Source organism: Eurypyga helias, unplaced genomic scaffold (assembly GCF_000690775.1).
Source record: "Eurypyga helias isolate BGI_N326 unplaced genomic scaffold, ASM69077v1 scaffold29593, whole genome shotgun sequence".
NCBI lineage: Eukaryota > Metazoa > Chordata > Aves > Eurypygiformes > Eurypygidae > Eurypyga > Eurypyga helias.
The window spans coordinates 23,630-48,051 of NW_010241089.1; the positions used below are offsets into that span (position 1 = coordinate 23,630).

The following is a 24,422-nucleotide window of genomic DNA, read 5'->3' on the forward strand; positions in this document are numbered from 1 at the left end:
GACGACGCGCTTCGTGTCGGCACGGCACAGACACCCTCCCAGCAACGAGTGACCGGATAAACCGCCGAGGCCAGCGCGGGCGCTGGCACCGACGCAGCCTCTCATGCCCGGCTCACTCCCGAGGATTCCTGCAGCTCGCGGGGTATCCGCCAGGAAACCACGTCCCAGGTGTCTCTTAAGTGTTTCAAAATGCATCTCTAGGAATGTTTCGGACAGAAAACACATCACTGAACACTGGAAGGAAACGTACCGAGAAACAGTTCGCTGGGCCTGACTCGATGAGGCTGTCGCAGGGATCTGGGAGCAGTCCCGGCCCTGGGCAGGACGCTCCGGCTGCGGCCAGCTCACTCAGCAGCACCAGGCCGTGTTCACCGCAGTCACACCAACCCCTGTCTGCCCTCACTGCTGATGCTCCAGCCCAGAGCAAGCCTTAACGTCACAACCTGCCCGGTTTCCGCACACCTTGAAGCGTATCGAGGTGGGTCGGTGTAATCGTGAAGGTTAAAAACCCCTAAAGCTGCAGCCAGAATCCGCAGGACCCACAGAAAACACTGCTTCGAGTCAGCCACCCCGTCTGGCAGCAGCAGACGACGCGGGCCGTTCTGCTGGGGGGACAGAACCCCGTTTTCGCATCAGGCGACGCAAAAAGCCACGCTTGTTTCTCACGGGGCCTACAAGTCGCTGTACTGCCGAAACCGGGCGGCCCCGGCTGCCAACGCTCCTTCCCATGGCAGCGAGCTCCACGACCCTAACTCGGAATAACCACAAAGGCAAAGCGACACGGAACACGGCTCCTGCCCCTCAACACTGAGAAAAGGGATTTCTAACTTGGCCAAAACGCCCCTGCCAGTCCGTGCTCCTGCACAGCACCCACATCGGCCTCGCCCCGGCCCGGCAGCTCTACGCGGAAAATTCTACCCGCGATGCAAGGGGGCAACAGGAGAGATCTGCCCCACACCTCCAGCTCAGACGGGCGACGCAGTCCCTACACCCCTTCAGCTCTGGCCTCTCGCCGCAGGGATCCCTGCTGCTCCTCGCGGGAGCGCAGCGGGTGGTGACGTACACCACAGATGTACCAGCTTTAGGAATTCATCGTCACTTGGAGGAACAAGTTCTCTCATTCCCATCGCAGGTTCAACATCTGCTGCTGCTACAGTGCTTTGGAAGTCACCACCCGTCTACGCTTCCCTCTTCCCCTGTAGTTCTGTTTTGGATGGATACTCCGCTGTATCCGTCACAGGGTAAACACAACTCGCCTGTCCCACCTGGGGTTTTACAGCAACCTGGAAGAGCATCCGCCTCCACTCAGTTTATCCAGCGATTCCCTGGGTCTCCCCGCACAGTTACGCACAGGGATTCCAGCGTGAGAGCGTCTGCCTCGGACGTGGACTCCCACCTCCTGCCCACGTGCCCGACCGGGGGGCTGTTGCTGCCTCGGGGGGAGCTGTCTCCCCCGCGCGCCCGCGGCGGCCGGTACCTCGACCGAGCAGTGACAGTACTGGTTACACCGCAGTTCGATGCGGGACTCTCGGGATTTCCAGAAAAGGTTTGAACTACAGTGCACAAAAGGTCATTTTGAAAATATTTACATTTTTGTACAATTACACCACTGCACTTTAATCTAAATTGCTGAATACAAACAAATAGCACCATTAGCCTTTTGCACAAATTCCTTCTAAAAAACCAAGACGCTGGATTAGTGTCAAATTAGGAGACTGGAACCACTTGGAATGAGAATAAGCTCAGGAAGGCAGAGTACAGAAACGCCTACCTGGATGCAGTAGGAGGAGGTTGACCTGGGAAGGTCCTAAGCATCTGCAGCTCCCACCGTCCGGTGAGCGCCCTGGTCCACGCACACTACAGTTTAACCTCGAGACGGACTTTTACTCAGCCCATTTAACCCTTGAGCTCGCTGTCCCAGTAACTCTGGCTACACGCCCCGTGTTTTCACACGGCAGCCGTTGCGAAGCAAGCCTCCTAAGCGCCCGGGAAGGAGGAGAAGGGGAGTTTCCAGGGAACGACGCGCTGAGGATGCCACCCGCCGGGGACGGCGGGGACTCCCGAGGCAGCGGGATGGAGAGGTTACACGCGAAGCCAACGGAAGGGAGGCGACGGGGAGCTCAGTGAGGAAAGGAGAGGATCAGAGAGGGACAGATAGCACCCCGCTGCTAGAGCAGGTACCTCCTTCCCCCCAGAGCGACCGCTCTGCCGGGAGGGTATTGCGGTGGGAAACGGAGTTGTTTACTGGTTACCATTTGGGCTCATTCCTCTACAGAAAACGCATTCCTTCTAACACACGTCCAACTAACATTCAGATTACTGAGCTATACATAACGGTACATAGCTTACAGTCCGTGAAAACAAAGCTTGAAAGAATATCGTACGGTCATCTCGCGGATGCTGGGATGGTGTATGGGGCTAATATCCGGCTAAGACATTTCAACTTTGATGCTAATGGTCCAAGAGTGCTTTTCGTGTCACCAAGAAACGTAAAAAAATTTAAAAACCAACGCTCGTCCTCACAGCGGTCATGTGTCCTCAGGGCACCAGGCCACCCCGCGCTGGCGGTACCGGGTGGATCGAGGTGCGAACGACACGTCGGGGGAGTCGCTGTGAAGCGGGAGCGAGACTGGATGCCCGTTAGAGTATCAGTACATCAGTCATTCGATGCGTGTTCCCTTTTCCGGATCATGAAGTTCATCCCTTCCCTTGCGGCCCACGCTCCCATCCGTGGGCCGTTTGCAGCCGTCTGCGTTCTCCGTGGCACGCTGGTGTCGTTATTCACCGTTAACCTTCCCGTTTCCTTAGAGATCGGGAAAGCGGCTGGGGTCCTCCTTGTAATCATCGGGAATGGTGAAGATGGATTCATCAAATTCATCGTAACGGAACTCCTGAAAAGTCACAGTGGCTGTGATGGTGGGAAATACAGGGATATCTGGACAGGGAGCAAAAGGGTACAGTGAGGAGCAAAGGAATAAAGGCTTTTTACCTTATTTTTACCTAATGATCTGTAACTTGAGGCACAGAAGCTCGGTTAGTGTCCTGCACTGTGGCAGCTCAAAGCCCTTAAGGAGGGGCTGCCTTACGGAAACCTAGCATGGGAACAACACCCAGCTCAAAACGTGGCTGGACCTGATGCTCTTACAGGTCTTTTCCAACCTAAAAGCTGTAAATTCAAAAAATCGTTAATATGATCAGTTTAACAGTTCTCCTTTCTCCACGGATACCGATGGCACCACGGCTCTGCGAACGTACAGATTAACCTCTGCCGAAACAGAGGACGCTGGCCTGGCGATGGTGCAAGGGAAAGACACACGGAGGCTTCAGCTGAGCAGCCCCCACATGAGGAGATGGGCTGTTCTACTGTAAAATATAACCCTTTTTACACCGAAATCGAACGCTGAAGCACTGGCTTGCCCTGAGCTAAGCAAGAATTCCATCCTCACTAAACCGAGCTTGTCCCTGCCCATGGCAGGGGGGGGGGAACTAGATGGTCTTTAAGGTCCCTTCCAACCCAAACCCTTCTGTGAAATAAGACAGAAGGTAGAACATAGTTTGGTCAGAATTGCTGAGCTCAGACAGCTTACTGGAATGTAGGAAATCCTGTAACACTCAGAAAAGGTGCTATTACTTTTTAGCAGTTGGTACTGTGATAGTCTATACCATGAATAATTGCGTTACACGTTTCCCTTTGTTAGAAGGATAATGGTCTCATTTCTATTTAGTTCTAAGTGAAAAAAAACCCCAATATCCTTGAGGAAAGAGAAATACAACAACGCTGCAAAACACTTCACTCAGGACTAAGATCATCCTGCAACGCAGCGTGACCTCAGCATCCCTACACCACCCGTGGAACAAGCCCCCTGCGTCAGACCTGCAGGGCTCCCTTCCTGCCTGGGGCCATACTCACTGTTCAGCTCCAGGATGCCTTTTCCAAACCCCACGTTCCTTCCACGAACCTGACTGCATTCTCCCGACATCTCTCCTTAGGAGAGAGAGTTCCTTTCCAAAACTCAACGCATGTTTTGAGCATACTGCAGGAGTAAGTGCACACAATTTGGAAACGGAGGGCCACAAGAGTCCCTGTAACATCTTACCTAATTTTACAGGAAAGCCTGGTGGAAGCTTCATTTGAACAAATTCTCTAAGTTTGTTAAAGTGCTTGAAGGGTGCAATTACTTCTAAAACATTCAACAACCTGAAAAGGAAAACAGGTTTCATTGCAAGTTCTTGTTTCACAAGCCTTCCCTCTAAAAAAGATAAAGGTGACCCAAAGCAAGGTGATCACAGAGTAAGATAAGTGCCCGGCTCCTCCCACAGCCGGCCCGGCAGCACCGCGGGCTCCGGTGGGAACAGTCTGCTCGCCCGGCAGCACGGCTTCCTTCGCAGCTTTTGACCTGCCACATTCCCGAGGTATCAAGGGCTTGGCAGTTCACAGACACATTCCAACACCGGTAACGCTCACGGCAAGTAACTCAGACTTACGATTCAATTCCTAAGGGGAATTCCTGGCTCATCGCTATCGTGGCTTTAAAGGTTTTCTTGCTTTCTTTGCAGACCAGCTCTCTGCCCAGATGAGGAGCTCTGAGGGGGAGAAGGACAGAGTCAGTTTTTTTCCCCAGGAAACCTTAGTTTTAAAGGAAGGAAACAAGGCTCAGGTTTGAAAAAGTCAGTAGAGAATCCCTACAATAAAGCAAATACTGTGTGCAGCTTTTATTTTAAAGATGAGTCGGCAACCACCTCAATTCAGGTGACTGAGCTCTGCTAAGCTAGGGGGCAAGACAAAAACAAGCAGGGAGAAGACTCTGGAAAAATCTTGGAAGAATTCTTCATAAACATTAAACATTATACTGATAAATGCCTCAAAGACATGAGAGTTACATAGTCTAAACAAAGCAGCAGGTTTTTTCTAGTTCAGCTTGATTTTGCTTTCAGCCTGGACTGTGAAAACAATCCCAGGGAAAGCGGAAAAGTTCTCTCTCACCTCGAGAGGGCAACACTGGGAAACACACGACAAAAATCTGCTGTAGGAAAGCAGTAACAGGTAACAAACAGGTAACAATAAAGTAACAGATCTTTTCCTCTTCTGCTCTGCATTAGCTAGGAATGCAGATTTCCCACTGAACTCCCCTCGGTTGATCAGTTTGTTTAAACACCGCGCAATCTTGCGCACACTGTTCAAGCATAACCTCACTGTCCCCTGGAGTATTGGTTCCATCTCCAACACATTCAAAGTGAAACTAGTTAAAAACACCCCCAACAGATCCATGTGCCTGTTACTCAGTCTGTGCTGGAATATCATGGTATTCCCTGGTATCATCTGGTCATGGGCTAGTCCGTAGACCCTTGGAGAAAGGACTTGCAGCTTTGTTCTGATAGGGCACACTCAGTACGTGTTTGGGTCCTTCTACATTCAACAGCCAGACAGCACGCAGTGCAGGAAAATAAACACTGCTTGCACCTTCTGCAAGTGAAGGTACTGCAAATCAAGGTACAGCTCTTCTCTGCCTGGTTACACACCCAGAGGACAGCATCTCACGCAGCCCTCGCCAGTACGAGGCGATCTGCATGTCCCTGCATTCCAAAGCGTGGGGTTTCGGACGCTGCCACTAGAGTCTCGTTCAGTCACCAGGTTATTTTAAACATTAATTGGGTTATTTATTACTATCATAAGATACATGAATTACAGCGATGCATGTGTCAAAGTCTTCCTTAAAAAAAGCCGGCTTGGATGTGCCTATTTCCCAGGGGTTCACATTCCGAGCCCTGGGTACAGGCAGACGCCCATCCAGTACTTCCATCACCAGCTGATGCAATAAAATTCATTATGTTGAACATCTCGGACATCGACCCCATGTTCCTCTGTCCCCAAAAAGCTACAAGCAAAAAAATCATAGAATCATGGAATGGTTTGGGTTGGAAGGGACCTTAAAGATCATCCAGTTCCACCCCCCCTGCCATGGGCAGGGACCCCTTCCACTAGACCAGGTTGCTCCAAGCCTCATCCAGCCTGGCCTTGGACACTTCCAGGGGTGGCGCATTCACAGCTTCTCTGGGCAACCGGTCCCAGTGCCTCCCCACCCTCTCTGGGCAGAAGTTCCTCCTGATATCTAATCTAAACCTCCCCTCTTTCAGTTTAAACCCGTTCCCCCTTGTCCTGTCACTACAGGCCCTTGTAAAAAGCCCCCCCCAGCTTCCTTGTAGCCCCTTCAGGCACTGGAAGGTGCTATAAGGTCTCCCTGGAGCCTTCTCTTCTCCAGGCTGAACTCCCCAACTCTCTTGGCCTGTCCCCAGAGCAGAGGGGCTCCAGCCCTCGGAGCATCTCCGTGGCCTCCTCTGGACCCGCAAACGAGAAAGTGCCCACACAGACCCCCCAAACAGAACCCGGGAATCTGCAGGAGCGACGGGAATGTCCCCAACACTTACTTTCCGTTTTCGGCAGATATGTACTCCTCCCACGTAATGGTGTTGGGCGACGGTGGCGTAAGCGACTGCCGTCTGACGGGCTGTTCAGGGAAACACAACTCTTTAGCTTTCCTTACATGCTCTCAGAATTCTGCCCCGCAACCAGATCCAGCTGAACGTTAACTCCAGGAAGAGCAGCAATCTAGCCCATCCAGTCCGCAGCAGACACTTCACCCCTCCATCCCTCGCTCTTGCTCTCTGTCTCCCCCTTTGGGTATTTGGCCCCAAACCGTGTTCTACCCAGAAGTTGGCTGTTGTCATGCATCGGTTCATCAGTTAACTCAAGTGTCTGAATGACAAGTAGCAAAGCACAAGACAATGCCAAAATAAATTAACCATTTTTAAGTCTGTATGTGTGTTCCCAGATGATGTCTGGCTCACTCTGAATAGCTCTTGATTTCACGGTGATAACAACAGGCTCAAGCCATGTTAATGTTAATGAAGCTAAAGGCAAACATGACTGAAACGAGAGCCAGAAAGGCACTCAGCTTCTTCTAGACCAAATGTTTATTGTGCCAAATGATTTGTCACAGCCAAAACCAGACAAAAATTGACAAATTAAGACTGAAATATCCAATACAATCCAAGAAATTCCTCACTGTGTGCACTAATCAGGATAATTCATTAACATATCACCATGATTATACTTCTAGGTCGTACTTATGATTTTTAAATTAAGAGATTCAAAACAGAATGAAAACATTATCTATAGATTTTGCTAAATGAGTGGTGCAAAAGATTATTCTCCTGTGCAAAACCTGACATCCTGAGTAGAAGTATACCTCAAAATTTTGTTCCATTAAGTTGCCACCTTTACTCAGGCTCTCCATGATAGCTTTATTTCGAAGGATATCCTCCTCACTGAGATGCTCTCTTCTTTTCCTCGATTCCAACACAAGTCCATTAACCAGGTAGAAATCTGCCAGAAAGTTTCCTACTCTTTCCTGCATGAAAGGAATTGGACATTAAGGACTCACGGCTGATAATTCTTATATATCCTATTGCACTGAAGTGTAATCCTTTGGCTAACTCCGGGATGGAAGCGTGGTACTTCACCCAGCCAGCCCCAGGAGCTATCTGTGGGCACTCCCAGTGAGGTACGTGCAGCACAAAGGCCAGAACTCATCAGGAATGGGAATTTCACGTCAATGAAACTAAGAGAGAAAGGACTGTTTAACAAATCAAGAGCAGCCAAGGAAAATCTGACTAAAATCCCCTTCGCAGCAAGTAGTGCTGAAGTGCAACGCACACACAGAGCATACGGAGTTGGGATTTCGTAAGAGGAAGGAAGTTGCGAAGCACCAGCTCAGCTGAAAGCGTGCCACAAATGGCACCACCCGACCAGCTCCAGGTGGAAACAAAGTCCACCAGAGCTACTCACAACACGCAGTTTCCTACACACAGGAGTTACGACACTGGCCGTTTCAGTTTTCTCACAGCTGAGAGCTTGTGCCTCCATCGGGCTGGCACCACGGAAAGGGAAACCGTACCCCAACACCCCCCTCCTGCATTTCACAATAACCTTACTGCACACCCTGGAATGCATTTGCAGAGACAGCACACTCCCAGAATAAAGCCACTTTCCGTACAATCTGCTCTCCTCCCGCCCCATACCTACAGTCTGGAATCCTCCTCCCAGGCTACGCTGTTCTGACGCGGGCAGTCGACCACACAGTCTGCGTGGTTGAACTAACGACAACTCTGGGGAGACATTTCCCCCTGCCCCCAGCGTGTCATTCTCCCACTCCTCCTCTCTTCCCAACCACACCAGCATCAGGCTGAGCTTTTGGGACTCCAGTAAAGCAGGCTGTGAAGTTTTCTTTCAGCTTACTGTTTTGTCTTCTCGGAAAAGCCATCCCGTTTGGGCACGCGTGAAGGTGATTGATTTGGTTGATAATGTTGCTGAGTAAATATCGCTGCTCATCAGTATGTCGACCTCTTCTTCTGTTTCCATTTCAGATTCCTAGAAGAAAAATTCCCACATACGGAATAAAACTTAGCAATAACGTATCAATGAACCTTTTCCTTTAGAACTTTTCCCAGAACTAGCACTTCCTGAATTTTCCAACTGTTTTCTAGAAGCTCTGGCCAAATGGCTAACAAGTAATTTAATTTTAAATACTAATGCAAATAAAGCATCCAAGCATGATCTATCCAGAAAGGTCAGCAGCCACACCCTTTCCAAAAGCAAAGATCCGTATGATTAAGTGACTGGTGGATAAAGCTGTAATTAAAACCTCGACTCGCTACAAGAGGTCCCATGAGTCAGACACTTGCATTATTAAGGACAAAGGTGGCAAGGGGTGACTGAACGGCTGCAAGGCTGCAAGCAAGGTTGGAAACCCTCCCGAGGACACCCCAACGAAGCCCACTGGACAGACTGGAAGTAGCATGTGTCATAACTTCAAACCTATTTGCCTATTCAGAATGTTAAAAGATTTCCCAACACAGTCACACTCTAGCTTTCCCCCGTTTAGCCTGTACTCCAAAGCCCCGGTTTTCATACCAGAATTTTATGTGACCCATCCAGCTTCAGTTACATCAACTGAGCAAACAATTCTTTGGAGCTTGTTTGGGCCTCCTGGAGAGGCACATTTTATTTAATAAAGTAAGTCAGACTTCTGATGTGAAGTAAAAGCTTGGGGTATTTCCCACCCGTATTTACCTCGTGATGTATTCGCTGGTAAACTTTCTGTTCATTGTCTAAAACTACAAAAGATTCAGAGGGTGCTGCGTCACCGTTAAAAATGAAGCTTAAATCCCCTCGTTGGCACTTCATGTCGGTAAAGTCTATGAGAGTTGTGTCCAGCCTGTGAAAATATACCAATCCTTTAAAAGTGACCCATAAACACTCAAACACATTAATAAGTTCAGGTTGGAAGGAAAGCCTTTTTATTTTAGTTATTTTTTTAATCACACCCAAACACACTAAGGCCCAGGTTTCCATAGAGTATTTCCCAAGTGAAGCCTGGATGCAGAAATTAAAAAAGCGCTGCCGTTAACAAACCAATAAGCTTCACATCGTAACATCTGTACCACTGGAAACGTATTCCACACTACTCTCAGGCTGACCTCATTGGAAAAGGGAAAGTTTCCCTGTATTTCCGAGCTGCCAGCACGAGGAAGTGAGAATGCGTAGAGCCCGTGCGTGCTACACGCTGTGAAACACAACTGCTCCGTCTGATCAGCATCCTGCTCTACCAGCAGCAGCCACTGATCCCAGTAGCAATATTAGGACATGACCCAGTTTACAACGGGGACTAAGAAACAGATGGATTTTTTTTTTTTAATTTGACTTATTTTAGTTGCTATTTTTAGTTTTTCCCCCTTACCAACACAAAAGAAATGCTTCTGCTGACCTGAATAACTGGAAGATGGAGCCAAGGACAAAGATGTCCCTAGTAACTCATATCTGTCATTGTCAGAATATTTACTTCTTCAACAAAGATAGTTAAAAAACCCGAATTTAGTGACCACTTCAGCTCTAAGGGGCGTTGGCTTACTACTCATCATATATTGGCCTCTGATTTCAAGAATCTGCAGCTATTTCCACTCCATGCCAGTCTCGCAACTCTCTGTCTCATGCAGGCAGAGCACACAAAAATGAGAACACGGGCTCAGAATCCAAGTGTCAGACCACACATCTGTGCTAAAAGCTTCAACAGAAAAAAATCTGCTACAGACTGCATCTTCTGAATCATATTCTTGACTGTATATTTGTTTTAAATTTTGGAACCTAAACCGAAAAGGCATTTAAATCCAGAAATCCAGAGCAAACCAGTTAAAGAGCTGAGCTTGGAAAACATCCTGGAAGCCTTCTACTGAGTCTGTGAATCTTTCACATTCAGCATTTTAAGAAGAGAAACTACTCCACCTTTTTTTTCCATGGAGCAGCAATATTCCTCCACCAAATCCTGAAAGCCCATTTATTTGAAATGGTGTTAAAAATACAAAATTCCCATTTTTCCATTAACCATTGTCATGTCCGGTAGATGAAACCTTGTAGGGATTAATTGCTTTTGCTCTGTATTTTAAGTGACACAGGAACCAAAGTTAAATTTGGATCAACAAAGAAAGAGCCTGGCGCTCAAACCACTGCTGGCCTCTGAACGCCGCTGCGCGCCCACAGTGCTCTTCCACAAACGTTTACAGACTCCTCAGGGATTTCTTTCGGACCACGTGGGAAAAAAATTTTTCACAGCGTTTTCACTAGCGTGCAGCTATTTGACTTGGATAACACACACGGTAAAATCAATGCTTACCTGATATTTATACCTTGTTTGTGTATTTTACATGCGTCAGAAGGCAGAATTCGGGAGAGTAAAGGCACTAGAGGGAGGGAGAGAGACTACAGTTAGGCCATCAGGGTTCCTCTGGAGAGTATTTCTACCACAACCACACCTCAGTTGGAATGGCAGCGCACTCTCACACATGCCCGTTTTTCCATCACAGTCCCACACAACTGCCCAGCAGCAGCCTTATTTCCATTCAGAAACTGCGAAGCTGATGTGCAGCAGTACAGCCTACGTGCAGTGTCCTCAGCCACAGCTAAATAATTTACAAGTTCTAGTATCTCGTCTTCTAGCCATTTGAAATTTTCATTCTGTGACTGGATAGCTTACTGATAGATTGGACTGACTGAAAGCTACAATTAAAGCACAACACCCACAAGCAGGAAAAAACCCAATACATCAAGCAAACATTAAACCACCGGTGAAAACGGGAGTCTGCACAGTATTACGAGATGGGTGTAAGGCACTGCAGCTGTCCTTATTCTAAAAGGGATCATTTACTTTACAGCAATAAAACCAATTCAACACAACGGCATCTCAACACCTTCTTCAAAAAGAACCACAAAGAATTAAGACCACCTCCTCAAAGTAATTAGCCCAGAGGACAGACAATCAGGACAGAGGCACTGCCCAGGGCATCCTTTTCCCTTCAAGGCAGTGCATATATAGAAAAAACTAGATGTAAACAGAGGCACGTCGAGGCGCCTGGAGAAGAGGACTCCTGGAGAATTCCGCTTTCCTTCTGGCATCACTTCTCCTGCCAGTGAAATCTTATGTCTCATCACTAAGCCACGTCCTGCTCCACGCCTACAGCTCTCTTTTCTACGCTGACTCGTCTGTGAAGAAGTCCACTCACTAAATGTGCAGCCCACACCCAGTAAAATTAGGTTTTTGCTCCATATCTGCTCAAAGTTTGATGGCAGCCTGGCTGCTCGTTCCTCCTCTGAATAGTGGGAGAGGCAGAAGCACACCAAGTACTTGGGCTATGCCTATATGTAAGGGTGAAGAGTTACTCACTTGAGCTTCAACCACTAACAGAAGCTATCACTCCAGCATTTTTACATTATTCAGACACGTTGATCATTGCTAATACATTTTTACCGATTTATTTCCATTTTTCTTCTCAGATAAGAGGTGGAAATTGAGAAAACACTAAACTTTAAAGACAGTCACAGAAGAAAATGTTACGGTGAAGCTGCAGTTTGAAGAACCCATCACACAGCTGCCCTGGACAGACAGTCACCAGTCAGAGCAGAGGCTGAAATTCCAGGAATTCAATGCCCTCAGTCCAGTTACTCAGCTAAATGGTTCACACCTCTGCTCTACCAACTGACCAGAGAGAGACATCTTAATACTTTAAGAAATCAATTATTAGAAAAGTAGAGTAAGCAACAGCTTGTTCCCCCCATATCGTGTCATTAAATTACAGACTAGACTTCAGCTCCAAAAAAAGAGCAAGCAAAAATAATTCAGAAAAAGAGCTGTCTGTGCTGTCTCTCTAACTTGCACCTTGAGAACTGGATTGTGAACATGCAATCCGGAAGAAAACTGAAGCTGGAGGGAACAGGTGTGCTGACGACCGATTATATTATCTCCCTACGGAAAGGAATACGCAAGTGCTTACCCCAACTTTGAAAATCCCAGTGAAGCTCTAGATAGAAGTCACCTAGCTGAGAGGAAAAGAATGTATTAACACACTTTTTAGTCTGAACAACTGTAAAATTCACTGAAAGACAGGCAGAAGGTGTGTTCTGCCAAAGAAAACTACTTCTCTCATGTTCGTATTTGAATTTACACTGAACTTACATGATCTTATCAATTCTACTCTAGTTAAAGCTTCAGAAATGTGAAACAACTCTGAATTAGCCATTTTCAATTAATTTTTTGAAATAGTAGTTTAGACAGCTATTAAGCTGTGGATTGTAAAAGATTTATTGTAAACAGGCATTTAAAATAAAAAGCTCTGGGAAGCTCTTTGCTTGCTCCACATGACCACATCCAATCACCCGGGATTATACGTTCTGGCTTCAATTAACGGGTCGAGCTTCACCCGAGTAGTCACAGACACCATTTCCAGAACATGAAATGCAACTTCCCTTAAGTACGTATATAAAAGTCCCTCTACCTCCATGACCACAGGCCAGCCAGCTCCTTTACACGGTGTGCAGAGTAAAAGCAAAGTAGGGGGTGACTTGATTAAAATCAGCAAGTGTACGTGGAGGTAGCCACATATTCCACTCCACGCGAGGAGAATACACAGCTCCAAGCCAGGTCTTGCGCCAGGAGGCCTGAGGAACAGCAGAGCTGCTCTGCTAAGGCTGTGTCTGCTTGCACTCACAAAACCAGAAAGTTTCTCACTTCCACAGACAGGTTTTTTTCTTGGATCAATGAAAAAACGTAGAGCGTATTCACGGAGCGTTATCACCCCCTCAATGTAGCTCAACTTCCCAGGCGTACAGCTTAATTAACCCAAGATAAACGGCTGGTTTTCTACAACCCGTTCATATTCTGCCACCTGACTGGGCAGAACACGCTCACCCCACCTGGGTTTCAGAACCACAGTTTTAGCACGCTAGCAGCAGTTTGAGGGAACAGCTTTTCTTCTTGGCTTCCCTAAACTGTGGGATGGTTCACCATGCTCAAGAACCACCGGCTGCTGCACGCAGATGGAGAATGAAACCAAAATTCTCTCTCATTACTCAGCAAGGCAAGAAGGTGTCATTCATGGTTGGTGACTAAAGAAAACCAGCAAAGTATTCCCCAAAACAGAAGATTTAAGAAAGACTTAAAAATCTAATAGAATAAAGACAGATAAATACATTCTTTAACTTTTAGATTTGCAAAGACCACTCAGCAGGTCTGACTTACACAAACCTTCCTATTGGAATTTTTACAAGTTGAGAAGGAATATTGTCCTAAAAATACACATAATTCTGCGACCCCTTAAAACAGGCACTGTAAGCCAAGACTGCTGCCAAGAGCAAAAGAGATTTGTGAAACACTTTTTTACAGTTTGCCAGAGCATCCCTACAGGGACAGAAGCCGCTGCTTTCCATCACAATCAGTTTTTGACAACACAACTGCCTTGAACTTACCTCTTTCAGGGCTTTTAATAACCGAGGTCGCTTTTCTTCAACACTTTCCCGGGACTGCTGTTTAAGCTTCCGTAGGAGTGCTGTAACTAAACAGAAACAAACTACAGAGTAAATCCATTCCGTCTGTTTGTTAAGTACAGGTCAGTGTCATTGTCTGACATCTTAAAAATCAACAAAACCAATGCAAGTGTAACATTTCTTTGGACTTTGGAAAAATTCTTTTCAAGTTACAGTAATGATACATAGCCTGCTCTGATCACAACCGCCTCAGTAATTGTTTACAATATCAAGTGCACAGTCGTGTCAAGAGGTCTGCTACATGGCTATGGGTGAATGTGTGGGTACATGTTTATGTCATCCAACGTGGGCTTACAGACTGTGTAACATCTACTCCCACTGAGAAAACCCTTCAGTCGTGAGGAGCCGACACGCAGAATGTTGCCAGTACGTTACAAACTAGTGCATTAATCGATTATGAACTGGGATAGACAGCATCCTGCTATGGGACAGGACACTACTAGTAACACCCACTAGTGAGTAGCAGTATGTTTATGTCATCCAACATGGGCTTACAGACTGTGTAACATCTACTCCCACTGAGAAAACCCTTCAGTCGTGAGGAGCCGACACGCAGAATGTTGCCAGTACGTTACAAACTAGTGCATTAATCGATTATGAACTGGGATAGACAGCATCCTGCTATGGGACAGGACACTACTAGTAACACCCACTAGTGAGTAGCAGTAGAATAACTTTCCCTTTACTACCTTCATATCTGAAGCAAGTAAGTAATTTACTTCAATCTCTATTTGCCCACTGGCCTGCTGAGATGCAAAACTGAGGCAATATCTCATCGCCAACTGTTACATCAAATAGACATACGACCACATGGAGGAGCTCCAATTAGATGATCCCATGTGGCTAAAATCCATACGGACCTTGTAATTCCAATTTCAAATACAGGATGCTACTTTATAGCTCTTACAATCACTTTCAGCAAAATCTTAACGCTACTTAGCGTTCTGCATCCCAATGCAATTTCTTTCTTACCAAGGAAGTGGACATGTGGAGCTTGCTGTACCACACTTAGGTATTAAAAAGCTCAGCTGATTAAGATAAACCCGTCAGAGAGCTGAGATAGGGGCATTAAAAAACACCCTAGCTCAAAAACCTTTGTGTTCCTATCCTGCATGAGGCCGCCATTCCTGAAGAAGTGGGAAGCAGTGGTTCTTACTCATTTGTCTGTCTCCGTAGCTGATGGCTTCTGCAAGAGGGCTCCATCCCTGAGCATTTTTCACCTTTACTGGAGCATTATGGGCTAAAAGCAAGTGGGCACATTCTGTAACAAAACAGGAATAATTATTTACAGGAAGCATCAAGGATGGAGCAACATCGTTCCTAATAAAGGAAAGAGTCAAAGATATTCAATGTATTACAGTTTATCAAAATGCATATCTGGATTCTGACTCAGACTTTAAACAAACAAAAGACATTTATGTAAGTACTTATGGCACTTCCCTGCTAAGCATGAGCACTAAAACCATAATTAGTGATCAACCACCCATTAAATAACTGCTGAAGAAACGTCCCTTCTGCTTTCTGTAAAGCTGTATTTTGGTATATGCATACACACAACTATAGAACAAATACTTTTAAAGCGTTACATCAGTTCTATTTCACACACAAAACCATGTACCAAGACACACTTCACGGGCTTCCACACACAGAAGCTGCTCACGGTCTTCCCCCTCTCGATCTCCACACCCTGTGCCCAAAGGTCAGTGGTGCAGTAATTGGCTTCAAGAGTGCATGGAGACACCGGCTTTAGGCAGCTCGAGATCATCATGGGTATGGGAGGCAGAGGGAAGCTGTGGCACAAAAGCTCCCCTATGTGCCATAACAGGGCACGTAAAGCACACTCTGACCTAGGAAAGCCTCAGAGCATGTGCACAGAATCACAGAATGGCTTGGGTTGGAAGGGACCTTAAAAGATTATCTAGTTCCAACCCCCCTGCCATGGGCAGGGACACCTTCCACTAGACCAGGTTGCTCCAAGCCTCATCCAGCCTGGCCTTGGACACTTCCAGGGATGGGGCATCCACAGCTTCTCTGGCCAGTCCTTAAAATTAAGGAGAGCCACTTTCAGTGTTTCCATGTTTTGAATAAGCTGCCCTCATTTGAAACAATACTTCAGTTTCTAACTACAGGAAGTTTCCTCACCACATCTCATTAAAATCAGCCTGACCCAGGTACACACAACAGAGCAGCACCAAACTGGAGCTTAGGCTGAAGAAGTGGCTCATTATGAGTAGAATGGGCAGGCATGACGGCCAGAGGAACTTCCTGAATCATTCTCCTACTATAGGTCTTACAGGAAACCGTACTAGTCACTCCAGATGCAACACTCGTGAGTCACTGCCAAGCACAGTGTTTGGAAGGGAAGAGATACTTCACTGGTGAATATACACTATCTGTGCGATAAACAAACAAAAGCCCTGACTGTCAGCAAACAGAGAGGTATTTTTAGGGCTGCTTGACGACTGCCTAACACAGTACTGAGACTGTACAGCGAGCAGGGAAGTAAGCTTGCATTCACCAGCCAGATTATGCTTTCAGTTAAACAAGCAGGATGTAAGTTCACCCTGCACCTCAGCAAAGCCTGGCTGTAACACTGCTACGTACAGCTGACGAGGCTGTAAGCATCGCCCCAGGCAGACTGAAAACTGACCTTCGACACCCAGGAGATGGACAGACAAGGTAGGAAAGGACTTGGGGTTCTTAGCGGATCAACGACTACGAAGGATTCAAAGTCAAAACGGTAAAGGCAGGTGTTGTGCTGGATGCCATGCAGACACAGCCCACCCTGGGCAAGCTAGACAAAGGCTCAGCACAAGCATCCTACGGGATGTAGGGCCTCACGCACAGGGCGACTGACCAGCTATGTGGAAAGAAGCCAGGAGGTGAACTGCAAGCTGAAATTTAAAACACGCAGCCATTGAGAAAAGGAGTAGAGGGAAGACACGCCTCTCCTCTCCTGGCTATACAGTAGCTGAGAAATACTCGTACTCAAGGCAGCTGTCAGCACTGAATACACTGCTTTTTAGGCTAGAGACTGAAACGTAAAATAACCAAAGTTTGAGAGACTTAAAATAAATATTCAACCAGACTGAATTAAAGTTGGTAAACTATCAGGGATAATTATTTACAGTAAATAAGGAATCAAGGGAGTGAAGGAGAATGCAAAAAGCAGGTGAGCGATTACACTGCCCCTCACAGAGTCATTTTATTCTAGAGGACGTTACTCTGATTCGCTGCGCTGGGGAACAGCTAAACGGGGTTGCTGAACACCTCTAGTGAGCACATCAGCAACAAGCAGAGTGACACTAGCAACCAGAAGCGTGTTGACATAAAGGCTATCATCACACAAACAGAAATTAATAACCCTCTGTACCAGGAATTGATTGCACATCAGCAATCTGCCTGGATCATGTCCCTTGCCGACACATACTGAGTGCATCCTTCCCCTTCAGCTGCTCGGACGCCAAAGGGGAAGCAGGTGTGCACACACTTCCCTCCACTGCTTAGACTTGTTTCTCCATCTTCCACAACATTCTGAGTTTCCTAACTTCCATCTAACTCTGCAGAGAGAGGAGCTGGAACCCCCTTTTCTTGTTCCAGGCTCAGGAAGAGTCCAACCACTACAAATCCTTTCCACGCTACCCCGCTCACTACCCAGCTCCTTGATTTTGTCCTAAAGGACAACTCTGATTTCCCCTCCACCTTGTCTCTTCTAAATCTGTATCGTGTCTTCTTTTCAGGAAACCTCAACCTGAACTAGCTCAAGACACAAGATCACATTCAGGAAAATCAGGGATCATCTAAGAGCTAACAAAATTGGTTACCTACCTTTATGTCCCAACATCACAGCAAGATGTAAGGGAGTGTTTCCTAAATAATAGAAACAAAAAGATATTAGATTCAGGTAACAGAACCCACTGCAATTCCTTCAGGCATTTGCACATACAACTCAAACGTTACGGGTTGGGAAAATTCAGTTACAAGACCTAACCAAGAACACACTAAAACACACCACAGCAGTCCCATTTTTCTAAGCAAGCTTTCGGATTGTACCTGTTACAGTAAATGTTATCTGAAACATTTAATTAAAAAAAAAAGTGAGCTTTTTTTTTTTAATGACATCTTGAAAGTTACTCCAGCCGAAGAGGTTCAGTTGCATCCTCAAGACAGAGATAACCAAAAGCTCTATGCTTATCATGGTCTGCCAAGCCTGATATTTTACGAAGATTGACACATCTAGGTTAAAAGCTACTCAAAGATATGATACCAATTAAAATTTTAAGAGCCTATTTTATTAATTTTTCAAAGACTTAGTACAACTTTTTTACTAATACAGTATTGGACAGATTGCCAAGTCACAGCAGCTTCGCTAGAAGAAAGCCATTTGGTTACTTCCATGCCTTGTTTCCAAAGACAGCCTCCAAGATGCTCAGCAGCTATTTCAGACAAGACCCTCTGCTCCTGGCTACGCATCTGACACACTTGGTGCTTCTGTTCTCAGATATGAATTGGAAGATAAAGTTGTTTTTCCTACATTAATGCTGCTACCAGAACTCTGATGGACTTTATGTAGCTTAAGGACGCAATTCTTCCATCTAACTGCATTACTCTGTTTATACGTTTAAAGGTTTTCTGAGTTAACAGGAAAAAAAATGCTGGAAAACACATGTCTCTTGCAGTTTTAAGAAATGCACTTGATCTTAGGGTTATTTCACAGCACCACGTCAGCAATAAGTACTTGCCACGTGCAAGGGACGATGTACGGCACAGGTGAAAGGCACAATCCAAAGCATGGAGAGGTTGCTGTACACAATAACTGCCAGCATCCCACAGTATCATGAGATCTCCGATGGAGATAGGCGAGCTGCCAAAGGCAGTTTCCAAGTGCTTTTCAATGAGCTATTCAACATGTAGCACAAATTATTCTTGCGGGTCACTAACAACATCACCACCAGCAACATCCCAGTTCATTAAGCACACCCTAACTAAGCTAACCTCAAATTTTCTATTAATAGGTTTTGTAACATCTGTGAGCCAAAGCAATTTTAAATACTGGGCGCAGCCACTCTAAGTGACTGAAATGACAACCCTACTGATGAACAAACTTTAGAATGAGCCAAACCACATACTCGGAAAATTCAAACTATGCAAGCCAGGTGTAAACATCTTCCTCACCTTACCAAGGACTTCAGTGGGATATAGATGTATCTAAGAAAACAGCTACACGCTAAGTTTTCTCTTGCATCAATAAAGATTAACATTTATAAACACACCTCACCTTTCAAACGGTGCCTTAGAGCCAGACAGCCCCAGTAGCTATGACAGCTTGGTGTAACGGCAAGAAACAACAAAGCCAAGGCTAACCAGGCCCCTGACAGCCTTCCCCGAGAACCTTGTCAGTCGGTTTTCATTCAGCTGATAAGCAGAAAGCGCAGGTGAGCAATAACGCACAATCTCAAAACTCCTCTGGACAAGGTTCCGAGCAACCTGACCTTACTCCAGTGTCATCTCTGCTTTGAGCAGGAGGTTGGACTATATCAGCTCCAGAGAGCTCTTCCAGCACAGGTTTTAATTTGACTCAACAGTCGTCTTCATACCAAGAAACCATGCAATTCAAAAATTAGATAGGAAACTTGGGTACAGCAGACAAGGGGTAGAGGCATGCAGAAAACCAGCACAATGATGATAAAGCACAGAAACCAGGCTCTATCAATTCCAGGAGAAAAAAAAAAAAAAGCTCTTTGTGAGGGACGGTGAAAGGAGGTAAAACTCATTGGTCTTCAGCCAGTGCCTGGCAGGGAGTGGTCTCATCAGTGAGATAAAACAAGAGGTTAGCCACTGTGCCAAAGGGAGAGGAGCCACGCCGGGAAAGCACCTTTAGGGAATGGGGTAAGGAGGAGAGGCAAGGCAAACACACAAAAAAGGGGCATTATGAGACTCAGACTGCAGTTCCTACCACCCCAGACTACCTGACCTGTCAGGCCTTTTTCTTCACTGCCCACAATAAACCCCTCTCCAGAAAACTCTTGACGCAGACCAGCCAAGCACATTGTGGTGAACCCACAACATCAGAAGGATATTGACCAGTTGGAGCGAGTCCAGAGGAGGCCACGAAGATGCTCCAAGGGCTGGAGCCCCTCTGCTATGGGGACAGGCTGGGAGAGTTGGGCTTGTTCAGCCTGGAGAAGAGAAGGCTCCGGGGAGACCTTATGGCAGCCTTCCAGTGCCTGGGGGGGCTACAAGGAAGCTGGGGGGGACTGTTTACAAGGGCCTGTAGTGACAGGACAAGGGGAAACGGGTTTAAATTGAAAGCAGGGAGGTTTAGATTAGATATCAGGACAAAATACTTCCCAGAGAGGGTGGGGAGGCACTGGCACAGGTTGCCCAGAGAAGCTGTGGATGCCCCATCCCTGGAAGTGTCCAAGGCCAGGCTGGATGTGGCTTGGAGCAACCTGGTCTAGTGGAAGGTGTCCCTGCCCATGGCAGGGGGGTGGAACTGGGGGGTCATCATTAATGTCCCTCCCAACTCAAACCATTCTAGCATTCTATGACTCTAAGCTGAGTGCACATGGACGTGGCTGCTTTGAAGAGCTGGCTGGGGCGCAGTGGCAGGGCTGCAGATGGAGCTGTCCAACAATGTGCAGGCAGCCCACCACCGCAACCTCATGTACATTTTCATCCCCTCAAAATTCCACTGCTGCTTTACAAAAAGTACTTCCCTAACCCCCTCCCCAAAGGAAAACAGTCTAAGCAAGAGCTGAGACACCACATGAGCTTTGGCACATCCAAAACTCAAACGTGGAAGAGCATTTTGCACTGTTCCATCACTAATCGCTGTCCCAAAATCTGATAAACCTGGGTAGATCTTGATGCTCTTTGGGCCAAATAAAATTAGTTTTAGCAGTATCAAATTTAACTCTGACTTATCAAAATAAGCCATCCAAACTGTGTAAGGGTTGTGTGTCACAAAATGCAGACATTATAGAATCACAGAATGGTTTGGGTTGGAAGGGACCTCAAAGATCATCCAGTTCCAACCCCCTGCCATGAGCAGGGACACCTTCCACTAGACCAGGTTGCTCCAAGCCTCATCCAGCCTGGCCTTGGACACTTAAAGGGATAGGGCATCCACAGCATCTTTGGGCAGTTATGGTGAGGAATCACTCAGCTCACAGAATGCCTCCATGCAATCTTGAAAGAGACAAGCTGCTCAAGAAGAAAGCTTTCACTCTGCCCAGGAAAACCGAGGGAAGACAAATGCCTTGGAAAAGGAGACCAGCGCAGCCACAGTCTCCCATCTAGCAGCAAGTGCTACCCATCAAATCTACGCAGCAGCAGCGCTTATCAGGGTCTGAAGCGGGCAGCAGCCAAAGACTTCCTGTGTACTTCATCTCAGAAACCTGGCTGGCTGGCACAACGGGACACGTTAACTTCTGCTCCTTCGGGAGAGATGGGACCTGGAAATGTAAACCCAACCCCAGCAGCTGCTGAAACAGAGCCACATTGTCACGCTCTTGCAAGCATTTGGATGACAGAGCCCCAGACTGACAAATTAAGTAGCAGGATTCACAGGACGCAAAGGGAACTACTCCACTAGAATTCTATCGCTCCGTAACCTCAAATTCCACCGACCCTAAAATACAAGTCACGTTTAGTTGCTTCATCATGGCAAGAGCAGCTGCAGCTCCTCCAGAATGTGTACTGTCTAGAGACTAATTCTAGGTAAAATTAGTGAGATGAGAACAAACGGTGAACTTCAACCTATTTTTCCTAGCCAGCTCACAGTGCAAGCAAGCATTTCTGCCAGGACAGGCAAGAGGCTGGGAGAGCACGGTCTCACTTCTTTCAGCTGCCTGGATGGTTTTAACAGCTTGCGGTTTTCGATGACCCACGGCACAAACCGCAACAATAAGCATCAGATTCCCTGGAAACAAGCAGCTTTACACGAGACAGCTGCTGAAGAGAGAAGAGCGCCAATATACAACTGTCGTTCACCTAGGGAAGAGAACTGTAATAAAAAGGACACTGTAAATAATTAAGTGGCTGACATGTAGGTTTGATGACTTCCGTGCAATTTAATCATAATAACGTGTTTGATATGGTCATTTCTAGAGACTGACTAGAACATGAATGGGCACATACCTGAACAGTTGCAATCAAATTCATTCTCTCCGACACAGCCTGATTCACCACGTAAACAAACCTCACACTTCCATCTAAAACATCATCACCAATATCCATAGCTTGGGGAAACGAGCACTCGGGCTTCCCTCTCCAAGGCATATAGCCTACAGGACCTTATCCCACGAAAGCAGCGATACAGCAGTGTCTGAAATCCCTCAGGTGCACATCCAGGGCAGGCAAACAAAAACCGTTTGCACATAACGCCGGTAAAATACCGTACTTGCCCACACACCCGTGCATGTGTAGGTTTTAACCTTTGGTTAGGCACTGGGCACACCTAGAAGGAAGCTGAGCCTGTTTTCCAAAAGTAACTCATCAAGAAGTTGTCTCTATTCCGGAATATAATACACTTTTATTCTGACTATATGCTTAAGCTCTTCAACGCATATTATAGTAAAAATAAAAGTAATCTAATAGGTATATACACACAAGCTTCTCCCGAGAAACTCGTTGCTTCTGGGATAATGACATTGGCCTTCCGAGGGGAAACGTGTTTTGAGGTTAATTTGGAGAGCAAGGCAGGCTGCACTGGAGTTACAGACACAGCAACACTTGTTTTATCAGAACACCTAGAGTTTAGTGTTCTACAGGACTTGGCTCTTCTGCACTTAACTGCACACTAAACATGGAACTGATTATAAATAATAACTGTAACTAGGAGTTCCTTCTGCCCTCTGTCACTTCCTTATCATGTGCTAGGATTCTTCTGGCTTATTTCTGAGTGTAGTTGTGAGCTGCAGTCATCTACCCCAAATCACTCACAATTCAAATATGTAAACAAGTGACAAATGGATTCAGGCAGAAGGAAAACAATAACAAGGAAATATTAGTCAGGCCTTTGGTATGCCAAGGCATCCAGAGTTCTGTTGTTGGGGATTTTTTGAAGGCTTAATAGCAAAGGAACACTTCAAAGTTAGAATGTGGAGGAAGATAAAGAGGCAGAAACCCCCCAAACGTTCCTACTGTGAACAGCATTGAGAAAGCAGAGACACATTAATTTGAAACGTTTATATGTATATATTAAAAAATGATAGTATCGGTGTCTGTGATACATGCTGAAGATGACAGTGCAGCAAAGATGGATCAAGAAGCACCTTCAAAGTAAAGCTATTAAGCTAATAATGAGGAGTTATTTGCCAAGGAACTGGATGAGGTGTAGGGGGGAAGTCAGCAGAAGGAACACACGGGTGAGAACATTTCCTCCCGAGTCTGTTGCTTTCATTCTACCCGTACTTGCTGCCACGCTTGGAATGAAGACAGCAGGGTAAATATATACATAGCTATATTTATAACAACATACTTAGAAAAACGTTGTGACAGTTGTAAGAGATACTCCTCCCAGTCTTGATTGAGAGAACGGAGCTGTACATTACCCTGCACACATTAGTCTGTGTTTCAGTGTGCCTAATGTTATCGCGGACATGGCTTTTAATTTCCAGTTACACTGGTCTTTCCCTTCTTCCAAAGATTGCTCTACCATCATGTTCCTTTTTATTTTACATAACACAATTAAGGAAAACAAAGGGCACGTTTATCTCTTAATCAGCAAAAGAACGTAACTCTACCCTTTCATCACCTCTCCAGACACCACATACGGTATAACTTAGCATTCCCCAGCAGGAACGTATCACGTTACTCTGGAAATATTTAAGAAACGTAGAGGTGAAAACTAACCATGAAACTTAAGCTGACTTGATGGACTGATTTAATTTTAAGAATACAAAACCTTCTCCAAATAAAACACATTATTTAAAATCTTGCTAGGACTTTAAAAAATATTTTGTATGCATTACAGAGCAGCATGAGGATTGTATTTCTACCTCTGCTACTGCCACATCCACGGCCAGAGCAAGCTTGCAGAAGAGCAGAGAACAAGATTCTGGCTCTTTCAAATCCCAGAACTAAAGCATTAAAAAAAAAAAGGGGTTGGGTTTTTTTTAGCCGGGGGAAAAATAAAAAAAAGGTCCCCCCGCCAGCCACAGGAACCACTCCTGAGCCCGCTCGTGGTCTCCAAAGACAAACAGGTGACAGCTCAGCCACTCCAAAAACACGTATCCTTTTAAACAAGGACGTAGGGTTTGGACATGAAGCAACACCCGGCAGGAGGAAGCTCTCCCAGCGTGACGCTCTCACAAAACCCGGTACCACGCTCGCTCGTTACGAAAACCCCATCAACCTCCCCGCTGTGCCGCTCTGCGGACCCCGTTACCGCTTCCACCCCCGCCAACTGCCCGGGCTCCGGGAGGGTGAAACACCGGCAGCAACGCGGGTCCCCGACCGAGGAGGGGAGAGGGAGGAGGCTGCGGCC

General features: G+C 46.4%; 1 protein-coding gene across 1 annotated transcript; it reads right to left on the bottom strand.

Annotated features, from left to right (window-relative positions):
• Nucleotides 1-2,687: 2,687 nt before the first annotated feature.
• Nucleotides 2,688-19,489, bottom strand: ANKRD13C (ankyrin repeat domain 13C; the record flags this gene model as incomplete). The annotated part of the gene is given in 13 exon segments (XM_010148644.1): nucleotides 2,688-2,935; nucleotides 4,098-4,198; nucleotides 4,486-4,584; nucleotides 6,427-6,506; nucleotides 7,248-7,409; nucleotides 8,297-8,428; nucleotides 9,131-9,275; nucleotides 10,728-10,794; nucleotides 12,382-12,427; nucleotides 13,853-13,938; nucleotides 15,087-15,191; nucleotides 17,759-17,800; nucleotides 19,423-19,489. Coding segments are annotated over 13 exon segments (1,263 nt in total), but the record flags the coding sequence as incomplete, so codon positions are not given.
• Nucleotides 19,490-24,422: the final 4,933 nt, after the last annotated feature.